We start from the raw sequence: 19,094 nt of genomic DNA, 5'->3' as shown, positions 1-19,094 counted from the left end.
TATATATATATATATATATATATATATATATATATATATATATATATATATATATATATATATATATATATATCCCAAAGAAGTTCAAAATCACTCTATCGGACCTTTTCCTGGACTGTGCCCAGCTGCTGGAATGACCTCCCAATCTCAATTCGTACAGCTGAGTCTTTACTCATTTTCAAGAAACATCTAAAGACTCATCGTTTTCGCCTGCACTTAACCTACTAACACCAGCACTTTTCCTTTTCTTGTCTTTTTCATTTAAATAAAAAAAAAATATATAAAAAAAAAATCCTGGCTCTGTGTTCTATACTAGACTAACTGAGACTTGTCATGGCACTTGTATACTGTTGTTGTTCGCTTGTTGACCTGACTGCTTCTATTGTTCTCATTTGTAAGTTGCTTTGGATAAAAGTGTCTGCTAAATGATAAAATGTAAATGTAAATATATATATATATATATATATATATATATATATATATATATATATATATATATATATATATACAATATTAAGAGTGTTACAATGAAGGACATAAAAAAAAAGTTCCAATAATAGTTTTTATTTTCACATACAGCAGGATATATAACAGCCTCGAGATCCCCATCATCCTCGGAGAGAAGAACACAGCCATGAAGAGTCAGATTCTGCTGAGATCAGATATTAAAAACTGCTTTTTCTTTAAGTAAACATTTAGAATAATTTGATTAAATTATTTCAGAGGAAAAAGTTATTAATTGTAATACCAAGATTTCTGACTGTTTTATTTGACCTTAAATAGATCTGATATATCAGACTGATGAATTGTCATAATCTCAGATTTAGTCTGGTTAACAGAAAGGAAAGAGGCGCAAAAACAGTTTAAAGCTTCTAATATAATAAGGACCTGCATTTGGCCTGTATTGTCTGCAAGTTAGCTGACTAATCAAAATAGTGCGGTCTGCAATCTGGATGCCCTCAATATTCAAACAATTTACTGTATAAAGATTAAGAAGCTCTGCAACTAACAAAAACAAAAAGGGAGAAATAAGACAACCGTGCCTAATTCCTCTCCCAATGATAAAACATGGTGAAGTTCCAGAAGACAAAGACACATTACTAGTGCTGTCTTTATTCAGGATCTGTAGTTTTCACAAATTTAGGAAGGCATGCTCTACTTTATCAAACACCTTATAGAAATCTAAAAACAGAATAAGAGTGTCATCATTAATCAGCTCAGATTAATCTCAAATATCTAAAACAAGATGAATATTATTTGATTTGTGTCGACCCTTCATGAAGCTAGATTGTGTGAATGACATAACTTCTTCCAAGCAGGGTTTCAGTCTTCTTGCTTATAAAGCAGCTAATTATTTATAATCAGAATTATTGTAATATTTCCTAAACCATTTTTTAGCCAAGTGAACAAACCTACAAAAATGTTATAAAAGATAAATGAAATTTGCAGGTTTTATTTGATGAAGTTTTTTTACATGATTCCCAATTATTCATATTCACGATTTCTTATATTTGTAGAGGCTTTACATTTTTATTTCAATGTAGTATTTAATTTAATATGTGAAGCAGCTTTGTAACGTGACAGAATTAAAGTCTCTTAAGGGTCAAGATCATGTTTTCTGCATGTCCTGCCTCCATCAAGCCACTCCCAAAATATCTGTCATCACTCAAATTAACACACAACTCTATTTTATCTGTGTGTAAGACTCTAATACAATTATGAAGTAATTATTTTATGATGAATAAATCTTCAAGCAAGTAAAACTGTCTGTGTCTATAGTATTATAGACTACACAATATTAATATATTATATTTGAATTAATTATTAAATGATTATTATTATTTTTAATTATTGTCGCTGTATCAGTAGGATGCTCTTGTAATAAAATAACAGTGATAGCAGACATATTTTAACTATTACTGTAGTTCTGCTTAAAAAAAAATATGCAATCTAATCCTGTTTTCAAAAAATAAGCTTCTCCAGAACAGGTTTAATCTTATGAACTTGTTGCTATGACAGCAGCTCCGGGATGAGCTTCTAAGAACCAAGCAATCCAAGATCAGGCCAAATCATCAACAATCAAATCCAGCTAACTGAGTTAGCGACGTACGGGACTCAAAGCTGAAATCTGAGCAGGAGAGAGTCTGGGTCCAGACTTCAGCTGTGTTTTTATTTCCTGGATTAAATATCGTTCATCCAGCTCTTTCAAAGCATCAAACAGGAGATGCTGTTTTTTGTCTGTATTTTCTGGAGAAGTCTTCATGATCAGTGTTTTGATGTGTTGAACTGTGAGTTGACTGGATGAAGAGCTTCTTCTTCTCTGTGTCAGGAGGTCTTTTAAAGCTCTCTGACTGGACTCCAGGGTCAAACCCAGTAAAAAGCAGAAGAAGAGGTCCATCTGTCTTTCTAAAGCACTTTCCATCACATCCTGGAGACTGAAATCGTATGTGAATTTGGACTCTCCGAGCTCAGGTTTTAGACTGGAGAGATCTCTGAGCTGGAGTGGATTATTCACATTAATGACTTCAGTCACATATAAAGCTGCCAGAAACTCCTGTGTTCTGTGATTCACAAAACAGAAGGATTTACTCTTGCTTTTGTCTTCAATCTTCTTTATGATTGATGAGCGTATCAGATCACTCTCATCTCTAATCTCACATTTCTTCAAATCTTCATGAGAGAAGAGAGAGTTTCTGTTCACCAGCAGATGAAACGCTATTCTCCCCAGAGCTATGATGATCTCTCTTCTCTGTGGAATCCGTTCAGTCTGAGCTAACAGGAGTCTGCTGTACATCTGAGTGAGAGTCTTGGGGAAATCATCTGGATCTGTACTGAACATCTTCTCTGGGATCTCTGAGATGATTCTGCAGTAATCTGGTGAATAACACATGCTGCTGATGCGAGGTGATTTCTGGATGTGTCTGATGACTTTATCACTCATTCTCTGGTCTCTGATGCTCCTTCTGAAATATTCCTGCTTCTGTTGATCATCAAAGCCCTGGATCTCTGTCACACGATCAATAAATCGATCAGGAATCGGATTGGCTGCTGCAGGTCTGCTGGTGATCCAGATCTGAGCGTCTGGAAGAAGATTTCCCATGATCAGGTTTGATAGTAGATCAGAGACTGAGGCTCGCTTGTGTATATCAGTAATAATCTTTCTGTTCTGGAAATCCAGAGGATCATTAAATTCATTGAGTCCATCAAAGATCAGCATGATCCTGTCAGAGTAATGAAGTTTCAGATATTCAGTGTTTTCACAGCATTGCTGCAGAAGCTCCATGAAGCTACACTTCTTCACCGTCTCTCTAATAATGTTCAGCTTCTGAAAAGGTATTGGGAATATATATTTGATATCACTGTTTGATTTCTCTTCAGTCCAGTCCAGGATGAACTTCTGCACAGTCACACTTTTTCCAGTTCCAGCATCTCCCTTCATCAAAACGGTCCTGATATTGAACATGTTTTTACATGTGATCTGTCTCTTATCACTGATGTGGAAATCAGGTTTCTCTGTGATGTGTGGCTCAATAAAGACATCATTCGGTTTTTGTCCTTCGTCTGGCTTTTTATTCAGATACTGAAACTCATCCTTCAGTCTCTTTTTGAACATTTCCAATACTACAAAGACACAAACAGAACAACTACTGTCACATCACATGCTTCCTTTATAGTTTCATCAGTAACATTAACTTTATACATATCCTGATTCTTTACTAGAATTTATGGAAAATGCTGTAAAATACACTCAAATGTATAATAGAAAGACACTTTTACACCACAAGAGTTTGAATAATTGACTGGAACGGTAAGGAGACAAATGTGTTTTCAGAAAGAGGCAGAATATGAAAAGAAATTACAACCAATACATACTTTAGGGCTTTTACAAATGATTAAAACTGAATCTATAATGATGTGAATGACATACACATGTTGTTATAGGTTACCTGAGGAGGGATTCTGTGTATGGCTCTCTGGGTTAATCATGGATGGCTTGAAGTCCAAAAAACAGAAACAGACACAGAAACTGTATTATATGAGACTAAAAGACATGTTAAAACATCTTACGTTAAGTTTTAATCCAGTAGACTTTAATCTATAGTTACTTAAACTCTGAGACCTGCAAACACAGATCTCTTTAACACTAGAGCTCATATTGATGAACCCATACTGCACAATACCTTGGTGCGGGTGTCATCTTGTTCAGGACTCTCTGATTGTGCATGTTCATTTCTACAGGTACAAATATATATTTTCACTTTTCAGAAAATTAACAGGTGTCATTATGACTTCAATTATGCAGTGACTTTTCAATGTAAACCCTAAAAATACAAGACTGTGTCACTTATTGTCTCATTTAAAATTTAGATTCTGCATTTCTTTGCTTTTCTGCCTTTTATTAATCAATGAACTGCTCTTCAGTAATCACCTTTAGTTGAGCTACATGGATATCCTTGTATTGACCATATTTTATAAAAAATAATTTTGTTTTGCATAAACTTTGAGGCCAGTTGTCATCTGTTGGACCCAAAATTCCCTTCAACCTCAAAAGCCACCAGTATAAATTGCAGTACCTTAAAAAAGTACCTTTTAATCTTTTTTAAATCATTTTAGCTGAACATTGAAATATCATCCACCTTCCACTATCCTTCACTGTTGTGAACATGTCAACACTACTTCTTGAATGTGCAGCATCAGACCTGTGTATTATTGTCAAACAACTAAAACATGAAAATGAAATTAGTTCTGTTTATTCTTAATTTATGTTCTTGGTCTTTTTACAAATTATTCCTCAGCAATATTGTTCTAAACAGGTTTGCCAATTCCTGCTCATGGAGTGCCGCTGTTCTGCAGAGTTCAGCTCCAACTTTATAACTGAATATATTGTAACAGCTAAACAAGAGCTTCAGACTCACAATAAACCTACAGGCAGGTGTGTTGAAGCTAAACGCTGTAGAATGTTGCAGTATCAGACGTCCATGTTCTAAAGATACAAATATTTGCCTGCGGATAGTTTTGTTAAAGCAATAAGAAGCTGTGGTGCTGTTATGTATGACACCCTTTCCTTAATCTACTGGGGCAGACTCATGTTTAGTGGAGACACACAATTTGTATTTAACCTTCAGGACAATGATTTAATAAGAGCTATTGTCATGATCCTTTCTGTTGTTTCAAAAAGTCTTTAACTGAAATTAAATTAATTACAATTTTGTGATTTTATAATGTAAGAATATTACCGGCCAGGGATGCATGCATCACTCAATCCTGGAGTCCCCTTGGCTCTCCTCAGATTCTCTGATCGGTGTGACTGAATCTGCTGTTCTTCTGAGATCAACAGTGATGAAATCTGAGCAGGAGAGAGTTCGAGTCCAGATTTCAGATGTGTTTTTATTTCCTGGATTAAATATCGTTCATCCAGCTCTTTCAAAGCATCAAACAGGAGACTGTGTTTGTCTGTATTTTCTGGAGAAGTCTTCATGATCAGTGTTTTGATGTGTTGAACTGTGAGTTGACTGGATGAAGAGCTTCTTCTTCTCTTTGTCAGGAGGTCTTTTAAAGCTCTCTGACTGGACTCCAGGGTCAAACCCAGCAGAAAGCAGAAGAAGAGATCCATCTGCCTTTCTAAAGTGTTGTCCATCACGTTCTGGAGTAAGCAGTATTCTGTGAAGCACATCTCTCCATAGTCAAGCTTCAGACTGGACAGATCTCTGAGCTGGCGTGGATTATTCACATTAATGACTTCAGTCACATATAAAGCTGCCAGAAACTCCTGTGTTCTGTGATTCACAAAACAGAAGGATGTACTCTTTCTTTTGTCTTCAATCTTCTTTATGATTGATGAGTGTATCAGATCACTCTCATCTCTAATCTCACATTTCTTCAAATCTTCATGAGAGAAGAGAGAGTTTCTGTTCACCAGCAGATGAAACGCTATTCTCCCCAGAGCTATGATGATCTCTCTTCTCTGTGGAATCCGTTCAGTCTGAGCTAACAGGAGTCTGCTGTACATCTGAGTGAGAGTCTTGGGGAAATCATCTGGATCTGTACTGAACATCTTCTCTGGGATCTCTGAGATGATTCTGCAGTAATCTGGTGAATAACACATGCTGCTGATGCGAGGTGATTTCTGGATGTGTCTGATGACTTTATCACTCATTCTCTGATCACTGCTGCTCCTTCTGAAATATTCCTGCTTCTGTTGATCATCAAAGCCCTGGATCTCTGTCACACGATCAATAAATCGATCAGGAATCGGATTGGCTGCTGCAGGTCTGCTGGTGATCCAGATCTGAGCGTCTGGAAGAAGATTTCCCATGATCAGGTTTGATAGTAGATCAGAGACTGAGGCTCGCTTGTGTATATCAGTAATAATCTTTCTGTTCTGGAAATCCAGAGGATCATTAAATTCATTGAGTCCATCAAAGATCAGCATGATCCTGTCAGAGTAATGAAGTTTCAGATATTCAGTGTTTTCACAGCATTGCTGCAGAAGCTCCATGAAGCTACACTCCTTCAGTTTCTCTCTGATAATGTTCAGCTTCTGAAAAGGTATTGGGAATATATAATCAATATGAGTGCTTGATTTCTCTTCAGCCCAGTCCAGGATGAACTTCTGCACAGTCACAGTTTTTCCAGTTCCAGCATCTCCCTTCATCAAAACGGTCCTGATATTCTGGCCTTCAAACTCTCTTATATCACTGATGTGAAGATCAGGTTTCTCTGTGATGTGAGGTCCAATGAAGACATCGTTCAGTTTTTGAAACTCCTTCTTCAGTCTCAGTTTGAAGATTTCTGATACTATAAAGACATAAACACAGTTCATCTAATTTCACATCGCTTGCTTTTCTATCACACTCACATCATTAACATTTATTTTAAGCATACAAGTGTGCAATAAGGACTTTTTTAGGGAACATACTGTAAAACACTCCAACTCCCACTGAACTAGAAGGAGACTACAAGAGTTTGAATAAATGACTGCAATAGCAATGAGACAAGAATGTTTTTGTTTTCATAAATTGGATAAAGTAAGTTCAGTATTGCTATCATATTTCCAGAAATCATTAAGTCAACTGAATTGATTGACTTGTAAACAATATGTAGATGGTGCCTGTTTGAGTGCAGAATGAAGTCAGATAATACTCACCTTTTATGTACATTAACAGATATGCAGATTCAGAGCTGTGAATAAGAAGTAATTCATGAAAATTCTAAAAGTGCTTCACATATATATTATCTATAAACCCAAATTTAGCATTTTCTGTCTGAGATTTTGCAAAAACATTTTCTTTAATCATCTTTAACAGACTCATTTTTTGAGTAGAGGAAACTTAAATGTAAGGAATAATTGAATAATTGCTTTGCGTCTTGACTACATCACCACCTCGGGTGTGCATTATTTTTCTAATAATTCAATGGTCCGGAGTCAATTATTCTGCTTATACTACGGTAACCACACTATTTCTTCCACAACTCATCCAATGCCTCTTTTGCTGGTTCAGAACGTTGTTTTAAAGCTGGTAACGGAGGCTTGAGCCATTGATAACATTCTAATGCAGTTATTAATAAAGTTATTAGAAAGAGAGCGACAGCGACAGAGACACACATAGAGATGGGATGAAATATATATAAAGAGAGAGAGAGAGTGTGACAGACAGACACACACACACACAGACATGGAAAGAAATAGAGAGAGAGAGCTTGTGTGAAGTAGGCTAACGTAACTCTGTGTGTGTTTATCTGCACAATGATTTATTCTATGTAAAATCAAAGCCTTCAACTAAACATCTTTAAGTTAAAGGCATGTTTTATGATTTATAAATGTAAGATTATTACCCGTATCTGATCCCTTGATTGTCTGTATTAGGAATCTACAAGGGAAAAGGACTTGCTTAATTAGTAAATCATGCCAAAATGGTCTGAAAAATCGTTTTATTTTATTTATTTTTTTTTTATTAACCAATAGTCATTTCTAGTTGTCCTACTGGAGTCTTGCAGAAAATCACAACATTAAATTAAATTAATAATTATCCCTACAATACCAGGAACAAACGTGTCACTGTCTGAACACTTAATTCTCATTAATCTCCTACAATGTTCTTTTAAATATGAACATATACAGGTGATGAATGTCTTGGAAAAGTTCATTTATTTCAGTAATTCAACTCAAATTGTGAAACTCGTGTATTAAATTCAGTGCACACAGACTGAAGTTTAAGTCTTTTCATTGTGATGATTTTGACTCAAATTTAACAAAAATCCCCCAATTCACAACAAATCTCAACAAATTAGAATACTTCTTTAGACCAAAAAAAAAAAAAAAAAACATTTAGTGAATTGTTGGTCTTCTGGAAAGTATGTTCATTTACTGTACATGTACTCAATGCTTGGTAGGGGCTCCTTATGTTTTAATTACTGCCTCAGTTCGGCGTGTCATGGAGGTGATCAGTTTGTGGCACTGCTGAGGTGGTCTGAAGCACAGGTTTCTTGGTCTCTAGTTTCTCATTTTCCTCTTGACAATAGCCCATAGATTCTCTTACCAAGAAATCTTGGAGCACTTTATGCTTCCTTCTGCTGACCAGCTTTTTGAAGATGATTTCATTTTCCAGCAGGATTTGGCACCTGCCCACACTGCCAAAAGCACCAGAAGTTGGTTAAACTTAGTGTTAGCTTAGTGTGGGCAGGTCTGGTGAGTTTGCTGGCCAGTCAAGCACACCAACACCATGGTCATTTAACCAACTTCTGGTGCTTTTGGCAGTGTGGGCAGGTGCCAAATCCTGCTGGAAAATGAAATCAGCATCTTCAAAAAGCTGGTCAGCAGAAGGAAGCATGAAGTGCTCCTAGATTTCTTGGTAAACAGGTGCAGTGACTTTGGTTTTCAAAAAACACAATGGACCAACACCAGCAGATGACATTGCTCCCCAAATCATCACAGACTGTGGAAACTTAACACTGGACTTCAAGCAACTTGAGCTATGAGCTTCTCCACCCTTCCTCCAGACTCTAGGACCATGGTTTCCAAATGAAATACAAAACTTGCTCTCATCTGAAAAGAGGACTTTGGACCACTGAGCAACAATCCAGTTCTTCTTCTCCTTAGCCCCGGTGAGACGCCTCTGATGTTGTCTGTGGTTCAGTAAATCTCTTGATACGTCTGTGTGTGGTGGCTCTTGATGTCTTGACCCCAGCCCCCAGACCCCAGTCCATTCCTTGTGAAGTTCACTCAAATTCTTGAAATGATTTTGCTTGACAATCCTCATAAGGCTGCAGTTCTCTCAGTTGGTTGTGCATCTTTTTCTTCCACAGTTTTTCCTTCCACTCAACTTTCTGTTAACATGCTTGGATAAAGCAATCTAATTTGCGGGTTTTTGTTAAATGTGAGCCAAAATCACCACAATTAAAAGAACCAAAGACTTAAACTACTTCAGTCTGTGTGCACTGAATTTATTTAATACACACGTTTCATAAATTGAGTTGAATTACTGAAATAAATTAACATTTAACTTTATTTTGGTAATTCATAACTATCTATGTATCTGCATCTCATTCATAGATTTGTGTATGATCTGCTCAAGCCCCAGTGAAGATGACCAAAACTCACCTGTCTGACTGTGTTATCATTAAAACAATACCAGTTTCCACTCAGATCTTTAATGTGTGTGAAGTAATGACCAACAAAGAATGAGCCACAATGCTTAATGATGGCATACAGCTCATACTCTGGGGAAAATCCATCCTTTGATCCCTGTTTGAACTGTTGAGAAAAGAGCATATTGTGTTGATCGTCTGCATTACCTTCTGTGTGTTTATCTTGTGGTTTATGGTGTAAAGAAACAAACATGCTTCATATTATATTTACATTTATTCATTTATCATATGGTTTTATGCTAAATTACTTTCAAATGAGAAACATCATGTGTACATTTCCATGCCTCTGTCTTCTTGTGCCACTTTGTAATACTTAATGTTAATGTTAAAATCATAGCTATTAATGTAATTTATTAGATTGAATGAATATGTTTTATATGCTATTTTATTATTCATTCAAATATATTTTTTTTCTCTATGAATTATATGCTTTCTTTTATCTTGTAGTTTTGTCCAGGGGCTCCGTGTGTGATTTTAATTTCCAACCTATTTTTTGTTCATTTTAAGCCAGCAATACAGTAATTTTTAAACAATACAATAAATAAATCTACCCAGTGTGTGTTGGATCAAAGATTTAACTCAATCTAAACTGAAGTTGACCCAGCCCTGGGATGCAAAATGACCCACATGTATTTTATTGTTTTAGCCCAGCATATTTTAGAGTGTCTAATTGTAGTTCAATTGCTGGGAGATGTGTGTCTTCAGCTGTTTCTTGAAGGTCATGATGATCTTTGCAATTTAAGTGGATGACAGAAGCTTATTGAAACACAGAGTGAAGACTCTGGAGAATGATTTACTAGGGACTTTAAGCAAGAGCTGATTATGGTACTGCAATGCCAACTGCAAGTAAACTGTTAACTCTCATAGTCAGGAAACACACACACTTAACAACAATATGATGGTGGAATAGAGTATTCAAAGGAAGAAGAAGGTTGCTTTGGGCATAAAAAAATAAGTTACTAACAAAACTTTATACCATTACCTATTCTGTTAATTAATTAGCTATTCTTGATAGTATATGGGTACAGAACAATGTCACAAAGTAGCAGTTAGTCGTGTATGTGCAATAGTCATATAGGCATGCAGTATATATATATATATATATATATATATATATATATATATATATATATATATATATATATATATATATATATATATATATATATATATATATATATATTGTTTTTGGCAAAATGTTGCCATTTCATCATTAGAGCCTTAATGATAATAGATGACACCCAGCAAATACATATAATATATACTGCAGGAAACTTACATATAATACATATAATCATTTATTTTATGTTTTGTACCTGAATATTTGAAGGAATCTCAACTCTGCATTCATTTTTCTGATAGTCAATCACATTTCGTTTGTACTTGATCTCAAATCTCTTCAGCTGCAGAGTCAAAATATCTGGCCACTTTTTAATGTGATTTCTCTGATAGGAAAATAAAGATAGTCATTCTTTCAAAAGCACAAATTACATAGCCTTGCATTATTATGAATCTTACTGCCACATAGATTGGATGCATTAATAAACAGATTTTTGTTCTAATCTAACAATTTACAAACTCATTTAAACTACCCAAAAACACCATGTTCAAGCATCACATGATATAAAATTGTGTGTCTATTTACATTAAGTTCAAATAACCTGAGCCAGACAAAATTACAAAATAAGCTGCTTTGATCAGAAGTCATTACACCTTTTTTTGTGATCTCATCCTTCTCCCATTGCATACTGATTCAGAGAGGCATTTCTTTAAAAGAAAACTGAAAGTAATGTTTAAAAAATGGCGTCTAAAGTGCCTAACACTTGTTTAATAGATTTCGAATTAAAATATGAACTTCAACTGGGACGATTGCATATTGTTTTCACTTTTAAAACAATCAGATTCCTTTGGTCATTTTATCAATATATATTAGTTATAAAAGCAAATAATACTTGCCGTTTCCATGTCTCTCATTGATTCACATTTAACACAGTACAGCTGATCATCTCCACTCATGACATGGGCTTTAAAATTCTCCTCCAAAGCATTTTGCTTAAATAAAATTGAAAGATTTGAAATACAGTTTCAGTGTTTATCACTTAGTTAAATAAACATTTTATAAACACAGGACAGATTCTTGACCCTTCATTGTTTATTTGTAATGCATCATCTCACACATGCTCAGGCCTGTACAGGCTCTATTATTTGATTGTATTTCCACTGGTAATAATTGAATTAAAAGTCAGGTTCTCTTACCACATCACATTTTCCTTTCTCATTAATAGACAGAGGTATGGATAAAAATTCAGTCTCCTCTTTACAGGCATGTTTGCAGTGAGAACATTCTGAAGATGTCTCCTTGATTCCTCTGAAAATCTAGTATTGAAGAGATCAATATTTTGACAAATGTAGATTCATACAGTTCCTTTACTAAAAAAAAAGAGTCTGAAATTACCTCTGACGGCTTAGGAACTTTGTTTAATATCATCTGCAGATATTCCGCTGCATCCTTCTGTTCATGAACTAATGAAAAGCAAAACAGTTACTATGAAATACAAGTATCATATTAGTGAATAGAAAATGATGACAGCCTTCTAGCAACATCTTGAAAATCAGAGAATAGCTACACAAATATCTACAACACACACTCTTCTAAACATCTGTCTCTACTTGAACTGATGTGTAGAGGGATATCATGTGAGAAAAGCTATTACTCTTCTCAGTAGTGAAGTAGTTAAACCTATCAGTATAGATGCTGCTGAAGTTAATCACACACTCTCTCTTTCTCTCATTACATTAATCACTAGTTCTAGAATCCAGATCCAGTTCCTTAAAAACAGAGGGAGAAGTGAATCTCTGAAACATCAACAGCTTGTGTTTCTAAACACTCTTTCACACAGAGATTCTGTAAAATGTCCAGAAGAGAGGATTCAGTAAATGTTTTAGGATGGCATTACTTTATTCATTCACAATAAAGAACAAAACTAAAAATGAGGTGGTATCAACTTCAATTAGAAGCTGTGCATTTTGTATTGTGTAATTATGTAATTCAATAGTTAAATTGCAAATAATTTTGTTTATATAAATGTAAATGACAAAAGGTGCAAAAACAATGCTTTAGCATGACTAACCATTGATGATGTTGAGAGCGTGTGTGACCTCTGTTGTGGAAACTGCTGATTGTGAATGCTGTAATCCCCTGAATAAATCAGCCAGAGCCTTTAAGAGCTTTTCTTCTGGGGTTTGACCAGTGACTTCATTTCTCAATCTAAACACAATGTTTGATAATCAATTGAATATATTAGTTACAGTGGACACAAGAATATGATATTCACTGAATTATAAATCATTAGGTATGTTTCTCACCTCAGCACATGATCTCTAAATTTGTCCGTCATGAAGAGTGTCTGGAGAACTACATTCAGATAGCAGGTCATTCCTTCATTTATCAACCCACGGGGAACTGAAATATTGGGTTTATCATTTAGAATTTGTTGAGGGAAAATCAAGAGCACCCCTGAAGTGTTTTAATTAATTATATTAGTTATGATTTCTATTGGTCCTCAACAAGAAAACATGTAAACAACAACATTTTTTAAAACGTATAATTAAGTACATCAACATTTTGTACAATATAAATAATTAATAATAAAATGCAATATAAAGTGTCATGACTTATACACATTGATAGAAACATGTGAAGCAACAAGAGTAGATCAACATAGAATGCAGTATAATCATAGTGGCATTAATGATAATCCTGGTTTATTTATTAATTAATTAATTTATTTTTTTTGGGGGGGGGGGTAATTTTTAGTCCTATAATATATAATTAGTATACAGTAATCTAAATGATTATCCATCAGTCACTGCCATAAACAAAAAGATCTGACTCTTTACAGCTTTTAGTACATGACATTCTGGTATATGTATCTACAGTATCTGGTGTGGAGTCTCAATCTAACACGGCAATCCTCAAAGAGGTTAGGTTAAATACAAGAATGTCTGCTAATGAGAAAATGTTCACTAAAAGTAAAGATGCTGCAACAGCCCTAGTGGAGTGAGGTTGGTGGTTGATAAATGCCACTGTTGCTGTGTTATTAGTCTGGACAAACATGTGCTTCCATTGTATCAAAGGCTGAAACCTCCTCAGGGGTAACAGCACTGGAAACAGTTGCCAATGCATTTGAGGGCCTGTCCAAGACCCTGAAGCTGCCTGTCTTTGATGCATCTGTTTCTGGACACTTGTTCTAAGAGCACACCTGCTGCAGCAATGAAAGGTGTGCCATGGTGCCATACCCATCTTGGGACTTGGGCATGAAGCAAGTGCTGAAGCAGTCTCATATTCATCAACCTGAGCAGCTTTACTGTGTTTACTGCAGTTCAGCACTGAACTTCTGAAAGACATGGTCATTGCGACTGTGTCCAAACTCCACACTGAGAAAAGAGATGCTCTGCACTGGGGAGAGCTTGCTCTTCTCCCAGTCCTAATCAGGCTAGATGTTCTGTGACCATGCCCATCTGTGCAAACAAAAACTTTTGAGAGTGGGCTAGAATTACCCAGTCATTGATGTAGTTAAGGATGCAAATGGTACAAGGGCACCCTCTCCAACTCTGGTAAAGAAGCAAGGAGACAAGGACAGCCCAAAGGAGAGGACCTTGTACCGGTATGCCCGCCTTCAAAGGCAAACCGTAGAATCAGTCTGTAGCAAAGAAAAATTTAAACATGAAAATATGCATCCTGCAGGTATTTTACCATGAATTAATCCTAGGTTCTGTTTCCAATGTCTGATGCCTGCTTGTCCTTTCCCTCTACCACTTGTTATGCCTCACGTTACATATCAGTTTTTGACATGTCAGTATTATCCTAATAAATAATATATTTGCTAATGACGTGTGTACACCTTAAGTGATACCTTCAGTTTGGCTACTGTTCATAAATCCTGTGTTTTTAGGAGTAAAACGGTAAAACCCCTTATCTTTATGTTATATCCTCCAATATATATGTTGAACTTTCTTCTTTTATATATTGTAGATTATTAAGTAACAATCAAAATCACAAACAAAAAGTCCCCAGATAATACTAATCCCATGCGAATAGTGCTTAAAATTAATCTGCATATAATATAAACTGCACAATCAACTCGCTCTCACGTATTCGCCATGCTCTCCCTCAACACTAATTCCCAGATCCCAATCACCTGTCTTCTAATCACCCACACCTATCAATAATCTCATCACAAGCGAATCAATCAGGTACAAAATGAAAGCATGTGCCACCAACCAGTTTATATCTGGCTTCTGACTAGGAGAGAAGACTCTTTACCTGCTACTCACCTTCATATACAGGTCTATCTCAATAATTTAGACTATTTTAGAAAAGTTCATTTATTTCAGTAATTCAACTCAAATTGTGAAACTCGTGTATTAAATAAATTCAGTTCACATAGACTGAAGTAGTTTAAGTCTTTGGTTATTTTAATTGTGATGAATTTGACTCACATTTAACTAATTATCTCAACAAATTAGTATACTTCCTAAGACCAATAAAAAAACATTAAGTGTATTGTTGGCCTTCTGAAAAGTACGTATGTTCATTTACTGTACATTTACTCAATATTTGGAAGGGGCTACTTTTGCTTTAATTACTGCCTCAGTTCGTCGTGGCATGGAGGTGATCAGTTTGTGGCACTGCTGAGGTGGTCTGGAAGCCCATGTTTCTTTGACAGTGGTCTTCAGCTCATCTGCATTGTTTGGTCTCTTGTTTCTCATCTTCCTCAGATTCTCTCTGGGGTTCAGGTCTGGTGAGTTTGCTGGCCAGTCAAGCACACCAACACCATGGTCAATTAACTAACTTTTGGTGCTTTTGGCAGTGTGAACAGGTGCCAAATCCTGCTGGAAAAGGAAATCGGCATTTTCAAAAGCTGGTCAGCAGAAGGAAGCATGAAGTGCTCCTAGATTTCTTGGTAAACTGGTGCAGGGGGAACTGTGGCCTAATGGTTAGAGACTTGGACTAGTAACCAGCAGATCGCCGGTTCGAGTCTCGGTGCTGGCAGGAGTTGTAGGTGGGAGTGAGTGAATGAACAGCGCTCTCTTCTTCCCTAAATACTAATGACTGAAGTGCCCTTGAGCAAGGCACTGAACCCCCAGTTGCTCCCTGGGCGCTGGATATATAACTGCTCTGGGTGTGTTCACTTCTCACTGCTGTGTGTGTGCACCTGGATGCAGAGCACCAATTCCAAGTATGGGCTTCCATACTTAGCAAATTTCACTTTCAGAGACTTCAAAATTTTTCAAAAAACAAAATGGACCAACAGCAGCAGATGACATTGCTCCCCAAATCATCACAGACTGTGGAAACTTAACACTGGACTTCAAGCAGCTTGGGCTATGAGCTTCTCCACCCTTCCTCCAGACTCTAGGACCATGGTTTCCTCGTACTTTAACAAACTCCTCCTAGAGATTTATTCAGACCAACACCAAACATGGTCAGTTAAATCTTAAGGCCTTTGCGATGTTAAATTGCGAAGATCTTGAGGTTTCGTTAAAGGGCGTGTCCATGGTGGCCTGACAAATTTCGATGTTTCGGCATGAAAAAGGAAGTTGCTGTAACTCAGACATACAATGTCCAATCTGCCCCAAACTTCACATGTTAGATAAGACTTCTGCCCTTAACAGATCTACATGCCCATATTCAGTTATAGTCATAGCGCCACCTGCTGGCAACAGGAAGTGACATGTTTTACGCTGTAAAGAACTACTCCTAGAAATGTTTTGACATTAATGTATTTTTTGTGGTCAGTCTAATCTAAAGGCCTGTGCAATGTTAAATTGTGGAGATCTTGAGTTCTTGTTAAAGGGTGTGTCCATAACGCCATGACAAAATTTGATGTCTCGCCACAGCAAGAGAAGTTGTTGTAACTCAGGCATAAAATGTTCAATCTTCCCCAAACTTCACATGTTCGATAAGAGTCCTGCCCTGAACACATCTGAAGGCCAATATTCCATTATAATCATAGCGCCACCTGCTGGCAACAGGAAGATTGGCACATATACGGAATAAACATTCATTTATTTTACTTATATTTGAGTTTAAACGCATATTTCTAAAGCCACTCGCTGCCGGTGAGCCCGGGTGCGAGGGCCCGTTCATCACTGCTTGCAGCTTTAATTAGGGCCCGAGTTTGACATATTCCACTTATACTTATGACTTTAAATGCATATTTCTCGCTGTTCGCCTTTTTTATTAAAGCAGCTCGCTGGCGGTGAGACCGGGTGCGAGGGCCAGTTCATCGCTGCTTGCAGCTTTAATTGCATTTGCACTTTCAATACAAAAGCTGGAATTGATTTGTAAAAGCTGTTTAAACACATGGTTTGGCATGTGTTTTTGTTGCATACAATTACATTACAGCACAGAAGATATGTAACAGTTTACTGGAACTATTTAAATGTGTTTACTAGTGAAAATGTATATTCTTGAGATCAACCGCATAACAGGAATTTTTATTTATTTCTACTAGTAACAAATGTATTATTGCTATTTGATATATATATATATATATATATATACACACACACACACACACACACACACACACACTAGTAAGAAATTCAAAGGTGATTTGTGCACCTGGAATTGTAACTAGGAAGAAATAAATTATTGATGTCTGTAATTACATTTCAATAGCAGATTATTGTGATATTTCATATTTACACCGATTTTTATATCAAGAACTCATACTTTTACTAGTGGATTTAAGTGAATATCAAAATTATCCATTATTACTAGTAGAAATCAATTTCTGATTTTAAGATTTAGCATTAGCATGAAGTTGAAGCTGAAAAAAAATAATGTTTCCACTTGTGGAAATGTAATATCTGAAATCAAAAATAATAATTGTTACCAGTAAAAACTAGTGAAAACTGAATTGCTGATATCAAAATATCCAGGGAAAGGTTAAAAGTAAAAAAAGATTTGCCATATGTACTTATTGGTTTCGTTACACTGCCACCCAAAGGTTATCCACAGTATTGCAATCAAAATTTGACTACATAAATTACCAAAGAATAGAGCACAACTACAAACAAAAAGGCCACTTATTTGAACGAATAGCCCTTTTTTTAGGTTGTCCTATAAAGAACAACATCAAAATATTGCCCAATTATAGCTGAATGTATATGCATCCTCAATTAGTATACCAAAGATTACAGCTGGTTATAAATTGAGCACTTTTGACTTTCTAATCACAGTACGCTGTCGCCAGAAAATCAATAAACCGAACAGACGAATAAACAGGAACAGTAAGTGTTGCACTACTTGTCATACTTGACATTTTACCTTTCGAATTAGACATCTTCGAAAGCTGTTTTCTCAGTCTTTTAAGTCGTCGCTTTTAAGTTTCCCGTTCATTCGCTGGGCATAATGCTGATAAGTCGGAATTCTTCGTTATCAGTGTCACTATTTGCGCAATAAAATTGATCTCTGCCGAAAATGCAATAGAAAAAGCACAATAAACTATGACTTGATTCAGCTAAACAACCCGTCTTTCCAGAGTGAGAGCAAAAGCGAAAGTGAGGATCCTTATATCTTCCGTTGTTTCATGAAGCTCCTCCTTTCCTCATATCCGCGTTCATGCATACATTCATAAACGAAGCAGTAAAGTTTCATTTTCTCACAGTTTTACTTCCAACTTCTGCTGTGTGAAAATGGTCTTTCAGGTACTCATTAATTTCAATGATAAAAAGAATAAACCGCTACAAGTCGCAGAAAATGAGACCGACTTTAAAAAAACCACTATTTTGGATCTGAAGAAGAAATTTAAAGAAAAGATCCCTGGGGCACCAGGTAGGTTAAACTAAATTTATTTTTATATGTAGAATTTAAATTGTAAGCAAGATATTATCTAAAACACATTACATTTGAGGATTTCAAATGCTTAAATATAATTTTGAAATTGTACAACCTCTGTTGATATTGCTATATTAGCTAGATTTCCTATTTTATTTATACAGATCCAGATGATGTCAGGGTTATCTTCGGGAAAGACCCTTTGGAGGACGACCTGACACTTTCTTATTACAAAATTAAGCATTTATCTGTTCTTTTAATTGTTATGAAGATGCCTGGTGGAGGTAGGATGTCTTACAACACTGATGCCAATTATAAATAGACTATATAACATTTAAACATTTTTATTTAAGTTTTCAAAAGGTTTCTATTCCAAATATTTGTTTTTAAAGAATAATAAAAAGGTTTTATGGTTTGCACAAAAATATTAAGTAGCACAAAAATTGTCAACATTGATGATAATCTTGCTAATCCTGTTTGTCTCTCTTCTAGATGTGTGTTCATGCTAACATAGATCTTGAAACCACACTGGACTGAAAGATCTTCTGACTTTGAAGTCATCTGATGCTATATACTTTATATTAATGATGATTTACTC

General features: G+C 35.8%; 1 protein-coding gene across 2 annotated transcripts; it reads right to left on the bottom strand.

Moving 5' to 3' along the window:
• Nucleotides 1–525: 525 nt before the first annotated feature.
• Nucleotides 526–18,200, bottom strand: LOC128014650 (uncharacterized). Of its 2 annotated transcripts, XM_052598355.1 has the most exons (13): nt 17,987–18,200; nt 13,015–13,111; nt 12,780–12,916; nt 12,104–12,171; nt 11,905–12,024; nt 10,965–11,700; nt 9,602–9,754; nt 7,837–7,871; nt 7,148–7,182; nt 5,238–6,798; nt 4,182–4,233; nt 3,948–3,993; nt 526–3,621 (listed from the first exon to the last, which is right to left on the bottom strand). In XM_052598355.1, the coding sequence occupies exons 9-13, from the start codon at nt 7,158–7,160 to the stop codon at nt 2,099–2,101; spliced, it is 3,195 nt and encodes a 1,064-aa protein (XP_052454315.1). In that variant the 5' UTR covers nt 7,161–7,182; nt 7,837–7,871; nt 9,602–9,754; nt 10,965–11,700; nt 11,905–12,024; nt 12,104–12,171; nt 12,780–12,916; nt 13,015–13,111; nt 17,987–18,200; the 3' UTR covers nt 526–2,098. The 2 variants fall into 2 exon arrangements, with proteins under 2 accessions (XP_052454315.1, XP_052454314.1); XM_052598354.1 differs by lacking the exons at nt 7,148–7,182; nt 7,837–7,871; nt 9,602–9,754; ... (4 more) ...; nt 13,015–13,111; nt 17,987–18,200 and having other exon boundaries at nt 5,238–6,902.
• Between the last annotated feature and the right edge of the window lie 894 nt (nt 18,201–19,094).

This window comes from Carassius gibelio, chromosome B25, assembly GCF_023724105.1.
Source record: "Carassius gibelio isolate Cgi1373 ecotype wild population from Czech Republic chromosome B25, carGib1.2-hapl.c, whole genome shotgun sequence".
NCBI classification, from domain to species: domain Eukaryota; kingdom Metazoa; phylum Chordata; class Actinopteri; order Cypriniformes; family Cyprinidae; genus Carassius; species Carassius gibelio.
This window is presented reverse-complemented; position numbering and strand designations above follow the sequence as displayed.